The sequence below is a fragment of the Lissotriton vulgaris genome, chromosome 8 (assembly GCF_964263255.1).
Source record: "Lissotriton vulgaris chromosome 8, aLisVul1.2, whole genome shotgun sequence".
NCBI lineage: Eukaryota > Metazoa > Chordata > Amphibia > Caudata > Salamandridae > Lissotriton > Lissotriton vulgaris.
In genome coordinates this window covers 1,295,089,609-1,295,108,103 of record NC_141696.1, presented here as the reverse complement: position 1 = coordinate 1,295,108,103, position 18,495 = coordinate 1,295,089,609, and the positions used below count along the sequence as shown (strand labels likewise).

Here is an 18,495-nt window from a genome sequence, read left to right as displayed (position 1 = left end):
GAGCAAACTAGCTGCTCACTTCATCAGGAATGGGACGGGGAGACCAGGACTCGGAGTAATGGTTATTACCGGTGAGTAACCGGGCATTCTCGCCTTCGTGTCCTTAATAGAATTGAAAATTCTTTGTCGCGTTAGCTTGAAAATGTTTCATTCTTTTATATGCCAATGATGCGGTTTTACTTTCTGGTACCCCTATTGGGTTACAGCGTCTAATTGATAATTTTACTGTTTTTATTGTAAAAAGAAAACTTTTAATTAACAAATCGAAAACTTTTGTTATGGCTTGCTGCAGGAACCCTACAACATCTAGTTCTTATCATATTGAAGGCTCTAAAGTTTAGATAGTCAAAACATTCTGTTACTTGGGCATTATGTTTGCAGGGAATAGGTCATGGGCCCAGGAACAGGAAAATGCCTGTTCTAAGATGCTGAGAAATATAAATAGTATTTTTAGATTTGCAGCCAAACTGGGTAATCGACGCATCAAAGATATGTTGACAATTTTCGAGATACGATGTGTCACCGCAGCTCTCTATGGGGCGGGTGTTTGGGGCCACTGTCAAGGTAACATATTACAACAAACTGAAAAGTCGTTTTTAAAACGTTTGCTGTGTGTCCCTTATTCTGCCTCTACGGAATTGATTCATCGTGAGGTGGGCATCAAATATATTTCAGATCTGGCTTCAACACACCCTCTCCTACTATGGAAATCTATATTGTCAAAAGAGGAGACATTGTTTACTCAATCCATAATCCGGGACTGCCTCAAATTGGAGAACTGTCTAAGAATACCCTGTATTTAATTGTGATATCCGACTGAACCCCGGGTGTACAGTCTCTGTTGCTAGAACTGAGATAAAATCAATTTTGCTAGCCAACAAAATAGAGGCTCATTCCAGTGTGACTAAGAACCAATCAACTCTCCTCTTTTATTTGCAACTTGATCTTGTATGGGTTTCCAAAATGATTTGTCAGTCGTGACAAGAGCATCACATCGATTTGTGTTGACACGTTTAAGATTGGGTATTATACACCATCTTGTTAACTTCCCTGTTATGAAACAGTGTTCTGGTCACCCATGCCCATGTGACGGAGTTTCTCGACAAAGCTGCTGCCATATGTTACTATTTTGTACGTTTTATTCTAATCTTAGGAAATTTTACCTAAAACCACTCTTCTTTTACCACAATACAAAATCTATTAAAGAAGCCATGGAGTTGCTTTTCAGATTAATGACCCACGATTGTGTATTTATGTAGCAACATTCCTTTTGAAATCTTTCAGTACTAAGAAAGCTATTATTTTTGATACCTGAATGTATGATTTTTAAGGGTATTTTGTAATTTTATGCACTTGCACTTTCGAATCTTGACCATATATATTCATATAAAACGCTAGGGACTTTATGTGAAACATGCACTTGCACTTTTGTATCTAGATCATTATGTTTACGAACTTTGATGCATTTGCACATTCAATCCCACTGTTTCATAATCTTGTGATTTTATTGTAGATTGTTTTTATGACTGTATTGCTTATATGGTTGATTTATTTAACCGAATAAAAGCTTTCAAATCAAATCGATTGTTTATTAATGTATTCATTTATGGATTTATTGTAAGTTTTAATTTTACAATGACCAGGCTCTATGTTTGCATTCCTTTAAGGGGGAAGGTGGTGAGGTATTCTGGTTTGGATGCCATGTACCTTCCCCGCTTACCTTTCTTGCTGCTCAACCTGTGTGGATGAATGGTGGAATGTTGGAGTGTGTGATGTAATGATAGAATGTGGTGTATGCCTGGTGGATGATGACAGTTGGGAGATTGGGCTGAACAGCAAGAGAGCTGCTCCTGGTGGGGCTTTAATGATCCTATGATTCAAGCTTATAATTAATCAATAAACCTTCTTAAATAATCACATCTCGGCTACAGCCTATCTTATTACAGCTTCTGGCTACAGAGACTTGTCTTGTGTGACCCTGAGTCTAACCTGCTCCTCTGTCACACTTTCTCTGCCTGCCATAGGCTTTATCCATTCTACTGCCAGCCAAGGGAAACATATATATATTTACATTTCTAAACTCTGATCCTGCAGCAGCACCGTTGCAAGTCCCATACATAACAATACACCCGATTCCGGCCGCAAACCGAAATCGATTAGAAAAAATTCAGTCTCCTGATTATTTTTGATACATTTCCCTCTTTCCTCTTCTAAAATGTTGGCATGTATGCCAACGCTAAAACCGGTCCTTCTTTCGAGTTTAGGATGGAGAAAAGGATTATTGAGGATTAAAACCGCATCAAACCCTTTATCTGTTGCTGTGCTCCGTTTCCAGAGGCACAGCCATGAACAAGCAGACAAACCGCACAGTTCACCTGACGAATACACATTCCGTGACCGTCACCCCCGTGTTACGTAAAAACCGAAGCCTGCCCCGTGCGCATGAATGTGCGAATACGTCCCCGCCCACACTTGAGCCCGCCCCCGGTCAGACATGGCGGCGCCCGTCACTAGTAGGTTACTGTGCGCTTCCCTGCGCCTTCTGCCCAAAGCCGGGCCTGCTCTTCGGCTGGGGTTGCGGCTAGGAGCCTGCGGAGCCCGTGATTTTAGCGTGTCCCCTTTCAAGCGCAGGTAAGTGCCGATTGGAGCAGGAAACAGCGTTTTCGCGCAGGCGCAGTGAAAGCCGGTAGACATGTCTGTCAGTGACCGCCGACCGGCCGGTGAGTCTGTCTTAAGGAAAAATGACACAACCAGTCCGTGCCATCAGAACGCCCCGATGGTCCTGTATCTGTCAACCCTACCGCTTCCGGCAAATCCTCGTGCTTCAGATCGGCCTGTATTCTCTCGACTCTGAAAAATAAGTGGTACTCCATTGAAAGGGCAAAGTTCGCGACCTTAATCAGTAAAGCTGATCTTTGTGTAGTAGACCTGCCATGGAGTGAACAGCAGAAAGCGGTGCACAGGTGTGCAGTAAAAGCGAGCAGGTGAAAGCAGAACGGGAGTGGGTTTGTTTAGCATTCTCAGTTCTATAGGACTAATAATGAAACTGGAACATGCGGAGTTGACAAATGAAAGGAGGCGAAATATTGGAGTAAAATAAAGATACTGTGAAAATGATGGGACAAATAAGAGCGCAGTTTATGAATTGCCTATTTCACATTTGACAGTTCAGATTGCAGAAATGCCCCCCATCTTGTGATACTTTCTTGAAATTGCTTTTGGTTGGGTGAAACCTGAATACTTCTGAGCAGTGACCTTTGATATTGCTTTCAATGCTGTAATTGATTAAATCAGGGTCATTTCAGATGAAGGTGACTCAGATGAAGTGATAGTGCTGGTTCTCTCTGCTTCCCTTTATATGGTAGACCTTTGGGTTCTCCTGACTAGAAATAATCGAAAGTCGTCTCTCGCATGTGTCTTGAAGAAGGTACGTTTATTCACAGAAGGAAAGAGACTAGGGTGACCAACTGGCATTGGTGCAAATTCAGGACGGTGAGTGTAAAAATTCAGGACAAAGGGTCAAAATTCAGGACACAAATTCAGGACAGGAGGTCAAAATTCAGGACAAAACTTCAGGACAATAGGTACGTTTTACAGACACATCAGAGGTCGCGCAATAGTATATAAGTAAGCCCAGCCATTTCCAAACATATTCAACCGTTTGCAAACCTATCCATCATGTATCCTTCCATCTATCATTTCACTCATCCATCCCTTCATCCATCCCCTCATCCATCCTTTCACTCATCTCCATTATCCATCCATCCACCCTATCCATCTGTACACTTATCCATCCACTCTTTATCCCATCCATCCATTCACTCATCCATTCAGTCATTTACCCTTTCACCAATCCAGCCATCCTTTCACTTACTAATCCTTCCACCCATCCACTATTTTAGTCATCCATCCATCCTCCCTTTCTCTCTCCATTGACCCTTTCACTTAGCCATCCACCCACCCATCCATCCATCCATCTACTCATCCACTCATGAATCCATCCATTGATCCTATCACTCATCCATCTATCATTTCACTCCTTCACACATCTATTCATCCTTTTGTCCATCTACCCTCCCTTTCACTCACTCATTCATCCTTACATCCACCCTTTCACTCATACGTCCATTCATTCACCCTTGCACTTATCAATCCATCAATCCATCCATCATTTCACTCATCCACCTACCCACCCATCATCCACCCAACCATCCACCCACCTACCCACCATCCACCCACCCACTCATCCATCCTTTCACCCACCCACCATCCAATCCACTGATCCATCCTTTCACCCACCCACTATCCACCCACCCACTCATCCATCCATCCATCCTTTCACCCACCCACTCATCATCCATCCATCCTTTCACCCACCCACTCATCATCCATCCATCCTTTCACCCACTGACTCTCCATCCATCCATCCTTTCACCCACCCATCATCCATCCATCCATCCATCCGTCCTTCCCCTCATCATCCATCCATCCTTTTCCCTCATCATCCATCCATCCTTTTCCCTCATCCATCCATCCTTTTCCCTCATCATCCATCCATCCATCCTTCTACCCACCCACTCATCATCCATCCATCCTTCCCCTCATCATCCATCCATCCTTCCCCTCATCATCCATCCATTATTTTACCCACCCCCTCATCATCCATCCATTCCCTAATCATCCATCCATCCATCCTTTCACGCACCCCCTCATCATCCATCCATCCACCCTTCGCCTCATCATCCATCCATCCACCCTTCCCCTCATCATCCATCCTTTCACCCACCCCCTCATCATCCATCCATCCCCTCATCATCCATCCATCCATCCTTCCCCTCATCATCAATCCATCCATCCTTTCACCCACCCATCCATCCATCCTTCCCCTCTATCCATCCCTCCCCTCTATCCATACCCTCATCCATCCATCTATCCCCTCACTCATCCATCCTTCCCCTCATCCATCCATCCTTCCCCTCATCCATCCTTCCTTTCAACCATCATCCATCCTTCCCCTCACCCATCCATCCATCCCATCCATTTATCCTTCCCCTCATCCATTCATCCATCCATCCATCTCCTGATCCATCCATCCTTCCCCTCCATCCATCCACTCCATCCACCCATCCTTCCCCTCCATCCATCCATCCTTCCCCTCCATCCATCCATCCTTCCCCTCCATCCATCCATCCATCCATCCTTCTCCTCATCCATGCGGCTCATCTTTATGCTGACGACACTCAACTCTACCTCAAGATTGCCTCTACTCACGATCTCTCCATCCTAAGCTCCACTCTAGACTCCATCCAAAACTGGATGTCAACTCATCAACTGATTCTGAATCCCTCCAAAACTGAATTCCTCCTCTTCTCCTCCTCACCCTCTCCTCCCCCGGTTCAATCATGGATGGATCAGATGAATCTACTAAACAATAAACCCATCATTGTCGACAGCGCCAAATCCCTTGGTGTCATACTAGACAAAAAACTCAATCTAATTCCCCACATCAATTCCATTGCGAAATCAGCTCGATACCAACTGCGCCTTCTTTGGGGAATCCGTTGCTTCTTCGCGGAGCGGGACCTTATAACCCTGGTGCAAGCACTGGTCCTCTCCAGACTCGACTACTGCAATTCTCTTCTTACTGGCCTCCCCAAATCCCACTTGTCCCCACTTAAGTCTGTTTTCCACTCAGCAACTCGTTTCATTTATGGGGCCAAAAGAAGCGATCACATCACACCGATGTTATCTACACTCCGCTGGCTTCCCTTTGAGGCTAGAGCTATCTACAAGACCGCTTGTATCACCCACAAAGCCCTGCACTCCTCTTCTCCTCGCTACCTGGCGAATAAACTGAAACTCTCTGGAGGTTCTAGACCTTCACGCAATGCGGAGAATCTACTGCTTGAACCTCCCACTTTCAAGAAGGAAAGAACGATGGCCCAATCCTTTTCAGGCAACGCAGTGAGAATCTGGAACTCATTCCCGCCTCAGCTCCGGACCACCGCCTCCTCCCAGGCCTTTAAAAGGGACCTCAAAGCTCTCCTCCTCCAGAGACACCTCCAAAAGTAACTCTCTTTTATCTGAAGGAAGATCTCCCACTACTGAAAATTTCCACTTCTCATGTCCATGGAAGTGCCTTCCCAGTGTGTTCTTGCGGTTAGAGTGTTTGCCTTTTATTGCAGTATTATCCATGTACTTGTGTTTGGTACCCTCTTGCAACTTGCACTCACCACTTTGCCCCTGTAACACACGGTTTGCTTCCTCTCACATGTTTTTTACCTTTGATACTTGCACAAGTGCCACTTTTGCCTTCGTAATCGTCTGTTCTTGTGCGTGAGTGTCTAACATATATTGCAATATTATACCGCAAATTATAATCTATTTTCTCTTGTAGCCTGCACACTTGTCACTTTTTCCTCCTGTGCACTTTTTACTACCTCATGTATTTTTGGTAGCCCACATTTTTACTACCTCATGTATTTTGTTTGCTCACAAGTGTCACAACTACCTTATCTACCTCATGTATTTTGGTTTCTCACAATTTTTACTACCTCATGTATTCTTGTTTGCTCACAATTATCACTTTACCGTATGTAACGTAACGTATGCCTCTGCAATCTGTTGCTCGTGTAATGTTCTCAGTTTGTATCATTTCTGTTCCTATTGTGAAGCGCTCTGACACCTTCGGGTAAAGTCCGCGCTATATAAAATTGCATAAATAAATAAATAAATAAATAAATCCATCATCCTTCCCCTCATCCATCTTTCCCCTCTTCCATCATCCAGCTACCCTTCCACCCATACATCCAGCTATTTACATTTTCTCTCCATCCTTCCCCTCACTCATCAATCCATCCATCCTCACTCATTAGCCATTTATTCAATCTTTCATTCATCCATTCACCCTTTCACTAATTCATCCAGCCATTCACCCATCCCTTCACTTACTTACTCGCCGACCTTTCCATATTAATTTTGAGCTGAGCCCTTTTGAGAAGAGGCCCATCAAGAACTTCACCCTCGCTGCAGGGGCCGTTCCAGGACTGGGACAGAAGCCACCCAGGGAGGAGACAGGATCCACCACAGGGGGGGACAAGAGCCACCACAGGTGGGGGCGGACTGGAGCCACAACATGGAGGAACAGGAGCCATCCCAGGCGTGGGGTGGACTGGAGCCACCACATGGGGGGACAGGTGCCATCACTGAGGGGAGGGCAGGAGCCATCACATGAGAGGGAACACAGGGGTGGGCATGCAGTATTCTAGTATCATCTTGGGCTCCTCTCCTGCACAAGACAACGAGAAGACAGACTCCCTGTCCAAAATGCCATCCCCCACTGTGATGTACTGTACTTACAGGAGATACTCTAAGAGAACTGATTGAACTGATTGTCCTCCATACTTTGTTAATCAGTGTGGGTACGATTGTGCCATTTCTTTATTTTCTTACATTATAGACTGCATGTTTGAAGAACCGAGGTTTGCTTACAAATTAGTGACAGTAATTAAGCTCGTTGAAGAGAACCACGTGCTGCCTCGGTGTAATCAGGGGTGTAATCTGGCCGAGTCTCAGATGTTTGGGGCCCTGGGTAGAAATGGAATGTGTGAGCCCCCCTCTAAATAGCAGAGACATGACACATTCAGGGCTGTTTGCATGTGAATAGATGTCGCTGCTCCTGAACCGGCAGCCCCTCCCTCTCAGTCACCTTCGAAGCACCTCTTAACAGGTCATCAAGGGCTGGAGGTGTGAGGGTAGCCATCCTGCTGTGCCTCTCCAATGCTGCGGGGCATCTGAGGAGCTTTGGTGCAGCATCGGAGTGAAGAAAATAGGTGGGTGCAAGCTGTGCCGGCTTTAGGGTGGAGCAACCGGGGCCCTGTTAAAATGACGGACAAATGGCGTCCGTTAAAGATTCCTTCACGGACAACGGACAGACGGCCGAAATTACGGACTGTCCGTGAAATTTACGGACGGTTGGTCACCCTAAAAGAGACCCCCACACCGATTTCCTGCCGGGCACAGCCCCAACAGACTGCCCATACATAATTCCCACGTTCCAAAGGTGACATCATGGAATGTTAGATGTCATAGAAGGGTGTGTAGCCTCATCGTGGCCAAGGCTGCCTAAGCATAATACAACACCTCTCCCTATCTTGGGGATATACATACTCTCGGGGATAAATTGTTTGTTTTCTATATGTTTTTATGTAGGTCTACGTGTAATTTTATAATGTTTGCATTTTAATGAAATAACTGTGATCTCCTGATCCAAAACGGTGATCCGTTGAGGAATGTTTTTACGAAGTTTGGAAATAATAAATTGCATAATTATTTTTATATACTATTGTTTTCTATGCCAATACTTGGGTCATTTGGAAGGTAAAACTGGGAATTGTATTACGAAAGGGGTGCACAATAGTGTGATGAGCGAAAGTGAGAAAAATGGTTGAACTCTGAGAATCTATAATCTTTCCCCCAGAGGACACTATTTTACACTAGTTCTTTTTTAGCAGGGACAGAACGGAGGCAAGTTTCCAGTGTGTAGGGAAGATTCCGTCTGTGAACATATTGTTAAAGATTTACCCCAAGTTTTGTGCCACTTGTGCTGTTACCAAGTGCATTATTTTTGGAGGACATGGGTCTTGCAGGGTGCCAGATTTAATTGATGGAATTAACTTTGTAAGTTGTTCTACTGAAGGGGCCTTACAAGTGGAAAATCTGGCTTGACCTAATGTGGAAATAGGAGATTGCCCATCCGGTTGAATGGCTGTCCTGGCTGCAGTTAATTTGTTGAAGATGTTGACAACCGGGGGGGCGTGGCTTGGATGGCAAGGAGGCAGCAGACCTAAGTCCGGAGCTCCCGACCCCCCAAGTCAAAGAACGGCGAGCAGAAGAAGCAAATGCCAACGAGCGCTTAAGGAAAACAGACGGAGAGGTGTATGAACATAAGGGGCACCAACCACGGGCGACCATAACCTGCAGCGTCCGCTGGGAAGGCAGATATAGCCAAGAAAGAAACTGGGAGACGAGAGAATATAAGCGCAAGATGGCGGCAAGCTCCTGAGAGAGGACCCGAGACCACAACAGACCGCAAACCTCCAAGTAAGAGCGACCCGGGCAGAGGCCGGAAATCGGCCGCGCGCTGTTCTGTTCGAGTAGCAGCTCCCCCCCCCCCAACCCTAAAAAGCCGCCTAACCAACATTAACCGAGAGCGCAGGGGGAAGAGGGGGCACAGCGCGAACAACCGGAGCAGCCATATTGGTCAGGTCTGAAGCTGCGGTGGCCATTTTAGTGCAGGCGGGAGGAGCGAATCGCCGACCAACGCCGGGCAGCGCCAAAAGCCACAGAGGAAAGCGCATAGAAGCAGGCCCCCCCCCCCCCCCCCCCCCCCACACCAGGCAAATCCCTAAAGACCGAACCAACACCAGTGCGGGCGCAGAGAGGAAGGGAGGACAGCCCGAACACCAGGGAACGGCCATATTGGTTAGGACGGAAGCGGTGGGCGGCCATCTTTGGCTCAGGCGGAAGGAGCGGAACGCCGACCAGCGCGAAAGAGGCACAGAAATACGCGCACAGAGGCAGCCCCTGCACCCCCCCCCCCCCCCCCCCCAGGCGGAAACGCTAAAAGACCAGGCCAACAGTAACGTAAACGCAGGGGGGAAAAGGGGGCACAACGCGAACAACAGCGCGGAAGAGCCATAGACAGAAACGCGCTTCAACGAACGGCACCGGCACCAACAGGGAGAACGCGCTGCACCGAGGGAACTCCGGAAGGTGGAATACAGAGCTAGCGAGACACGACGAGCGAGGAGAGCCAAGAGGCCACCTACCGTCCGAGAGACTGTGCACAAGGGAGAAGCCACTACACCGTAGTAAGTGGTAAGCGACAGCCCAGAAATAAGCCCCACAGATAAGTTGGCGCCAACTGCAGCGGCCAGATTAAAGATAGTCCAAGTGCATTCATTGCATCAATCAGCTTTAAGGAGTCTGGGTCAGTTTCATTTTCTAGGTGGAAGTTAAAATCACCTAACACCAAGAAATTAGCGTTAAGAATAGATGATTCAACAATCATGCTAAGCTCATCAGCGAAACCACATCTGGGTCCTGGTGGGCGGTAGATTAGCATTCCCTTAAAAGGCAGAGAGTCCCGCAGCAGCACAGAGAGAGCTAGGGCCCCAAAACCAGGGCTGGTTAATGGCCCAAAAGTAATTTTGAAACCGTTATGAAAAAAAACCCAGAGCGCCTGCCTTTTTTTTAGTTGCCTAGACGATAGACAGCATATTGGGAGGGGGGGGAGGGAATGTTCAAAGAGCGATGCTACTTGTTTGCATTAACATTAAACTTATATTATCTCTCAGCAGAACACAGTCCTCTTAGAGTAGGGGGAAGGGCCATAGTCAGGGGCACGTTTTAGGCATAACAGGTAGGAGCGCACGAGTGAGGTTTCTCGCTGAGAAACCCGATGTTCCAAGCTGGAAGACACAAGTCAGCCTGTGGCACATGATGAAGGGGTAATGTATGGGTTTAGGCTTATTAATTATGAGTTTCAGTAATTTAAAACCATACTACAAAAAACACTCTAAACACCCCTATGCTTCAGAGTTCTCCACACTCCGGAAAAGAAACGTTTTCCCACTGTATCTCAACAAAGACTCGACAAGAAAACCCACTTGTAAGAAAGTGAAATATTAATTGGGCTGGATGGAAGTCCAGCCCAAGAAATACATTGACTAACCTGTTATATCCAGCAGCCCCAGTCCGTGCAGGTAACGGCGGTGGGAAGGGGATTTCAAGGGACGATGCCAAGGGAAAATAAATAATTATTTTTCCCTCTGCATAGTTCGTCGGAATTCCCCCCCCCCCCAACCCCACTACTGTTACCTGCACGGACTGCGGCTGATATCCTGCCGAAGTTTCAGTAATTTAAACCTAGCACAGAGCAGGCAGGATAAACTTTGAGCAAATGTACAAAACATTTAGAAGTACCAAACCAGTTAAAAATAAAAAACGTAATAAATAAAAATCCCACATCAGTTTATACAAATAGAGTAAAATGTAACACATAAAATCACACTAAAACCCCAAAAGTCCTACTGCCGACAATCTCAAAGTGCACTTTACTCCTAAAATCCAAGATAGGGCAACCATTTACTCTCTGTGCATAGCCTGTAGGCCACACAGCCAGGCAATTGTTCCTGCTCTAAGAGCAGTTTTCCCACCTCACTAAGGCCACGTATAGGCTGAGCAGTTTCTGAAGACTGAATGCAAATTTCCTTCAGGAACTTCAGGCACTGAAAAGCTAACTTTCTAAAAGTTACTTATCCTAGATATTTATTACAAATCTGACTTTACCATTAGATTGTTTTAAAAATATATATATATATAAAATAGTGGCTGAATAATTTTTATACATGGTCGCAAACTTGAGATACAACTAATATTTTAAGCTGTACCATGTTTTTCAAAGGACAGTCAGCGCCTTCACACAGTAAAATTAGCTTTTGGGGACTTGTCATTGAAGGGACATGGCAACATTTTATTGCTACGTGTCCCACTTTTAATTACCACCTTGTGGGCTGTAAGGCGTACATATGGGTGACTTATTATAATTTAAAAGGGAGGGGTTTCCCTTACAAAAAAAGTTATTTTAAGAGATTGTACTGCAAATTTAAACTGCAGAAATCCTTATACCATCCGAAGCCATATCATACTAGTGGATGGCACAATAAGTTCTGCAGTCCGTAGCAGACATTTAACTGTCCATGTCATCGGTTTAGTTTCCACACCATATACAATGGCATGTAGGAGAGTAAAATATGTCCATCAGGAATTTCTCCAGGTTTTAGAAGTCAAAGCTCATACATTGAGCCTGAACAGCAGTGCCTCACTGTGCAGAGTCTAAAAACCGGCAATACAATTAAGTAAAAAATTGGGGAGACCACACAAAAAGGAGCATTTTCTCACACCACTCTTAAGAAGCTGCCATATCCTTCCATTTCATATGAGGTAATGACCTCCACCTCCAAACCTGTAAGGAAAACCCCAACTTTTCCTCTTCAGAGCCATTTTTAGACCTGGGCAAAGTCGCACATTTTTCAGGGTTCTCACCATCCAATGGACTCACCTGTTTGAGATTTTTTTTTTTACATTTCTTTTTATTAAAGCAAGGCATCAATAAATACACTGGTGCATAGTACAGAAGAGGGTCGTTCACAATTTCAACATGTGATACAATAAATATTGGCGAGGGGGTGGGTATGGAGCACAAATGTCAAGTAGATTCACATGTAAGGGTCATGGGGAAAGTGGAGCATCAAAGACAACAGTTGCAGGTGGTACACAAATATTTCCTCTGTACTGATTCCAAGGACCCCAGACACTGTTCCACTTCCGAGGGCGACCCCTTGCCAGTTTAACAGTTTTTTCACGGAACATACACCAATCCATACTTTCTTTCCACCCCTCTATCGTAGGCGGTCTTGCAGATCCCCACTGCTGTGCTATATTTCGCTTAGCTATCATGGCCCCTACAGTAACCCATCGAGTTTGTGCAGTATTCAGGTCTGTAGGCTCCCAAATATTTAATAGACATCTCCTAGTTTCCGGCAAGAGAGCCACACCTGTTACTTCCTGCATAACATCATGCACTATGTTTCAGTAGTCTACCATATATCGACATTCCCACAGGATATGAAGAAACGTGCCCAACTGACCACATCCACGCTTACACAGACCTTCCCAGGGATGTGGAATTTCTATAGCCCGATGCCCAGGACATTTTGTTTGGGGTCAAGGGCAACAAGTTTTAATGTGCATTTTGTCCTTGGGACAAGCGGGCCCAACCCCCTGCAGCACAAACCCTTTGGCTGCCAGTTTGCAGTACCACATTAAGGATCAGGGAAGGGCACTGCCTGTAGTTAAGTTCATATTTGTGTGCACATGTTAATGCTGTTCAAACTTGTATTTATGGTTCATTAATTGAGAGCCTTTATTATTAGGCTGAGCGTTCTCAGTAAATGTAAGTTCTGACAGCACAGTGGTTCCAGTATAAAAATGTGGAAACACGGTTTCGAACTTTAGCAATATGAGGCTATGCATAATGCTCCCAGAATGCTCTCTGATTAGATGTAAATATTTGCAGAAGCTTGAAAGTAAGATAAATGATTATTTGCTTTCACTAAAAAATGAAAGTAAAAAAAACATTTTTTTGCTAAACTACTGTAAAATTTCAGGTACCATTTCTTTGCAGCATCATTTAGTAAAATCTGTTGATCCATGCTAGTATTTCCCCAAAATATTCATATTAGAAAATCAGTGTAACCAGTTTCAATACGATTTTGGGAAACAAAAATTAACAAGCATTGGCGAAGCCAGTAGGTCTGAAATGATGGTCAGCTTTTTAGTTTTGGCAATGCGTGACTTGTATTGGCATGGTTTTTGTAAAACCTCATTGATGTGAGAGCTGCCAGATCCTCACCATTATAACAAACATTGGCAAAAACAAAAATTGTTTTTGGTCTCAAAAAAAGCATGCACTGCCACATTAGTTACTGGCACTGAACAAAACTACTTTGTGTGCCGATATATGCTCCTTGTGAAAGAGCAGAATGCTGTCACTCACCGTGAAGCCAGCCGATACAGAGAGAGAATTTTAATAAACACAAAAGGTCATGGTTAACGCAAGACCAAATTAGGGGCCCACTTTTTAAAGAAAGTCTCAAAAGTGCACCCTTGGTATATATCCTTGCAGTAAGGGCAGCTATATGGCTTTCGTGAATTCTCAATAATTTACAGCAGTCGGGCAAGAAATAGTACCCCTAGAAAATATTTGTGAACTGCATCTTAGCATGAGTAAATGTGCATGTGTAGATTTACTCTTGGGATAACCTGAGAGTTTGCAAGTTTATTTTCCCTCCAACCGCTTTATTCCCAACTCCGGAAGAAGGTTTACATCTGCCATTGTCAGGAGTAAATTTCCAACATTTCTCAGTATTGGATAATATTAGATAAGAGTTTTTGAAAACCCTTAAAACATGCAAGTTAGTAGGTTTGCATAGACTCAAAAGGACACTCCAACCCTGGAACTATTGTTTACCACTACCTTCAGTCCCAGTATTTAGATCTGCGGAAACGTAGCAACATAAAGCGATTGCTAGTATTCAAACACTACTATGGTAGGTGCCCCGGCATAATCAGAGAGGCTATATAAGAGCTCTTATATAATGAGATTGCTGCCATAGTTTTGCGCCGCACAACTTGGCACCAAAGGCACAAGTGGATTTTGTTACAGGACAAGTAGATTTATGAAGCAACCGGTCCCATGGACAAGTAGATATTTTAATTAATTCCACACCCCTGCCTTCCTCCGTTAAACCCGTTCTAATCAGACGTGGACCTGTGACATAAACCCTGTGCAGTATTTTCAACTGGACGAGCCTCAATCTCGCCGGAATCGTAACTTCTTTGGGGGAAGAAACTGCAGATTGCCAATCTTCGTCGTCAAGTTCAATACCATTGTGCGTCCACTTGTCCCTTAAAAGATCCGCTCTTTGATTTATCAGTTTTTTATAAATGAGAGAAATGGTGCTATCAGGTAGATGTCTTCTAATGGGGATGCCTCCGGTATCTCTTCCCCCTCGGGGAATACAGACCTCAATGCATGCCTCACTTGTGCATAGCGAAAGTACTCCGTCCCACTCAGCTCATATTCAGTTTGTAGTTCAGCAAACTACTTAACCCTTCCCTTTGCCCTAATATCGCCCACAGTAGTAATTCCTATCAAGTCCCATTTGTCAAAACCCTTTGTATTCCATAACCTGCCCAACCTATCCGATCCAAATAGTGGGGTAGCCAAAGTCAGACGATTTTTCCATCCCAGTGAACTAGTAACATTGTGCCATATATACGTACCGCCACTCTGGTCGGTCCCGTTAGACTATTCTCTATTGACCTGGTATACAACGCTCTGCTATAATTACCACCAGGGAGCATCCATCTATCCATTGCATAACCCGGATCCGTATTGGACCCGTAGGTACCATGATTTATAGCTCCCAACTGCGATGCCCAATAGTATCTCTTGATACCAGGGAGGGCAATTCCTCCGTCATACCATGGGAGCGTCAACTTAGCTAATGCTATACGCGGTCTGCCTTCCCAAAGTAGGCTACGCTGCATTCCTTCCACTTCTCGAAAATAGCTAGCTGGTACCACATCTAAAGTGTTCTGGAGGGCATAAAGAAAGCGGGGTAGGGACATCATTTGAAAAAGGGCCGCACGTCCTAGCAGTGAGAGTGGAAGTTTCTTCCAGCCAGCTACGTCGCTTTTTAGCTGAGCCCGTGGATGGAGAAGTTTTTTGTCATATCGAATTGTGGGATCCATTGAGACATGACAGGATAGTGGCAGCTTTTGCTGCAACCACCGATGAAATTAGTTTTTGTCTCTACAATATCCAGAAAGACGTGTCTAGAAATTCACAGCACTAGCCTGCACCAACTTTGGTGAAACACTTCAGCAAACATGCAAGTATGCATTTAAAGTGAACTACATTTACCATAATGTTAAGGGGTGAACTGTGCTGGGCTTTGAAGCAGTGTGTTCCCATACCCCTTCATTTAGAAAAAACGGAATGACAGCAGGATTACAAAGTTGAGCCCCCTCATATGCTTTATATTCAGACTGCTTGTGAGTTGCTAGTATGGTGTGAAAAAGCAGTAGTCAGATAAACAAAGGAATTCACATCATCCTCAACAAACAAATCCTCAACTAAAGTAATAAAGTAAAAACAAAAAAATGATGGAACTGAAGGGAACTACCTCGTATGCTGATGTGCTCCTTGTGAAAGGGCTACATGCAGTCATTCAAAGTGAATTTAGTCAGTGGGTGAAGTAGGCTGATCCATTGCCCTCTTGCTGTTTCAATAGTGGGTAGAAGCAAAATGTGAATGACAGAAGAACAGACCAATGGATGAACATGTGGCTTTAGAAAGTATATTCTACATACAATTTTGGAACAATCAAAAGGGTATTGACTAATGCCAAACCTAAAAAAATAATGGAGAATTTGGGTGCAACAATAAAATAAGTCAGGGGCCCAATTTTTCAAGAAATACATAAAAGTAAACTCTTAGGTGCATGTCCTTGCATTGGTTTCAAATGTATGACTTTTGGGAATTTACTGTAGTATGTCGGGAAACCATGCACCTAACAGATTTTTGTGAATTCCTTTTTCACTGATCAAATATACAAGAGTATATTTGCGTATGCAAAAATATGCTGGACAATTACACATTCAAATGATCTACACCCAACTTTATTTCCTATCTTGGAATAAGTTCTACTTCTTCCCTCGTCACGACTTCTTTCCCAACGTTTTCCATTACTGGATGAGATCGAGGGGGAGTTGGAGAATGCCCTTGAACATGCAGTGTTCTTGGTTGTGGAAAGACACACAGGAATTCAAACCATTGAACTACTGCTTCCCATCTACTCTCTGCCCCTGTATTGTAAAGTTGCAAAAAATCAGAGTACTATCAGAATCCAAATTCTAATATGTGGATTGTAATTGGAGAAACTGTTCTCCGATAAAATAAGAGCAGTGACCTAAATTGTTATCTAATTGCATGACATCAAAAGTGATAAATAGATGTTTTTTTTTTTGTTACAGTACCTTTGTCAAGTAGATATTTTAAAAAATACCACATCCTCAAGGTGTTCAATTTGGTGGTAAGGACCCTTCATGAATGTATATTGGTAGTGGGGAAGAAGGAGTCCAGTTACTTCAATGATTAGGGCTAACAGCACCAGTTTTCCCCCCAGGATATGCTGTTAGCAGGCAGGACTGCAATCCAGATTCCAGTATAAAGATGTTGGAAAGTACATTGAAAAGGAATAGGGTCCACTAAAAAAAGATGCAACTCCAGAACTAATACTACAGTAATGAATCAGAGAGGGGGTGTTTTTGCAAATTTTCTTGGGGGGCATTGAAAACTTACCTTGGCAGCCACGAACTCCCTGACCTCCTGATTTTGGTGCCGGTCATCTTGTTCCCCTCCCGCCGCCGCTGTTTCCTACTCTGCGGCCGCAGTGAGGAGGGAGACTACACCCCCCAGGTTCCTTTGCGGCGGAAGACGCGCACTATCATTTCCGCGCCCGGAGGTGCTTAAAAAAATCGGACAGCCCCTGCGTCGTGGGACTGCGCGCGGGCTAAGCCCGGGTCGTCTGTGGCAGTCCGGGGCTGGCCGAGGCTGGGCTGGACTGGGCTGGGCCACCTCCCTAAAGCATATACTCGGACATAAAGTAAGCTCTACAAAAGTCATTGAACTTGAGACGTATAGATCTTGTTGACTATGGTATAGGTAAGTCGTAAGTGCCTAGAGGAGATAGTGAAAATTGCACACTAGACGGGGGTGTGGGTACTAGCAATAGCCTTGCCAATTGCACAATTAATGCCCTGTAGTGATTAGTGTACTGCGAAAGTTTTATGAAGATTGCAATATTTAATTTTGTCTGTTAAGGCTATGACGTCCAATTTGAGCAGAGTAGGGCTTTGATCCCATAGTGCTGCTCCCTGAGGAAGGGCTGTCATTATGCCCGAAATGCAATTGGAGTATACAACAGCAATGATGCCACAATAAATATGTGATATAGAACATGAACTATTGAATGAAATTAAATTCAAAATATACATGAATAAAAACAAGAATTAACTCTAATTCAAGCCAGTGTGGAATCCTCTTTTGTTCTAATAGAGGAGATTAACTTGTTTGCCCAAGGGGATGCGACTAATGTTTCATTGGAAGCACGTCATTTGTTGAATAGAGACGTTCACTGGACGGGGAACGTCACCCATGGAGCACCTTTAACATTTCAACCTATATACCAAACAAATTGTGCCCCCTCACTAGGACATGATACTAGGCAGGTCAGACAAGACCACAAGAGTATTTTGAAGCCAGCCCAAGATATTATTAACCTGCCACCAGCTGCAGGCCCCCTTGTTGTAGTTTTAGTAGGTGTTCCACCATTAAGATCAGACCAAGTTGAAACTTGGTCTCAGTTAAAAGACAAGACTGTGGATTGGCTCACCAAACATAAAGGCTTTAGTCCATTTTTGTCAAATAACATTCTTATGGTGCGCAGAGTGGCTTGGCTTGGCAACTCACAGAAAACAATAAGGGGCGATTGTGTCATTGTTAATTACAGAAGACCAGATTTTGCCCAACAAACCCTTGTAGCACGAAACTATTCTTCAACTATCACTTGTATCGCAGCTCTACCATTGTGCTACTTTTATAGGCCCCCTCCGAGATTACCAGGGGGGATTTTACCGCCTATCGCATTACTTAAGTTTTGAAGCCCTATCTATCTTGGATGAACAGGGTTGACTGCAGAATAGGGTCCTTACTGAGGTGCGGCATTCAGTAGTGGGGCAGTGGGCAGAGGGGAAGTCCCTGGATAAGGTGCCTGAAATTGAAGTAGCTGTCATAACCCGGTT

General features: G+C 44.5%; 1 protein-coding gene across 1 annotated transcript in view; it reads left to right on the top strand.

Annotated features, from left to right (window-relative positions):
- Positions 1–2,334: 2,334 nt before the first annotated feature.
- FDX1 (ferredoxin 1) overlaps positions 2,335–18,495 on the top strand; it is a 182,287-nt gene continuing 166,126 nt past the window's right edge. The window contains exon 1 of the mRNA XM_086935224.1: positions 2,335–2,631. Coding sequence (XP_086791350.1) covers positions 2,495–2,631 — 137 coding nt within the window. The 5' untranslated portion in view covers positions 2,335–2,494. The remainder of the gene's footprint in view (positions 2,632–18,495) is intronic.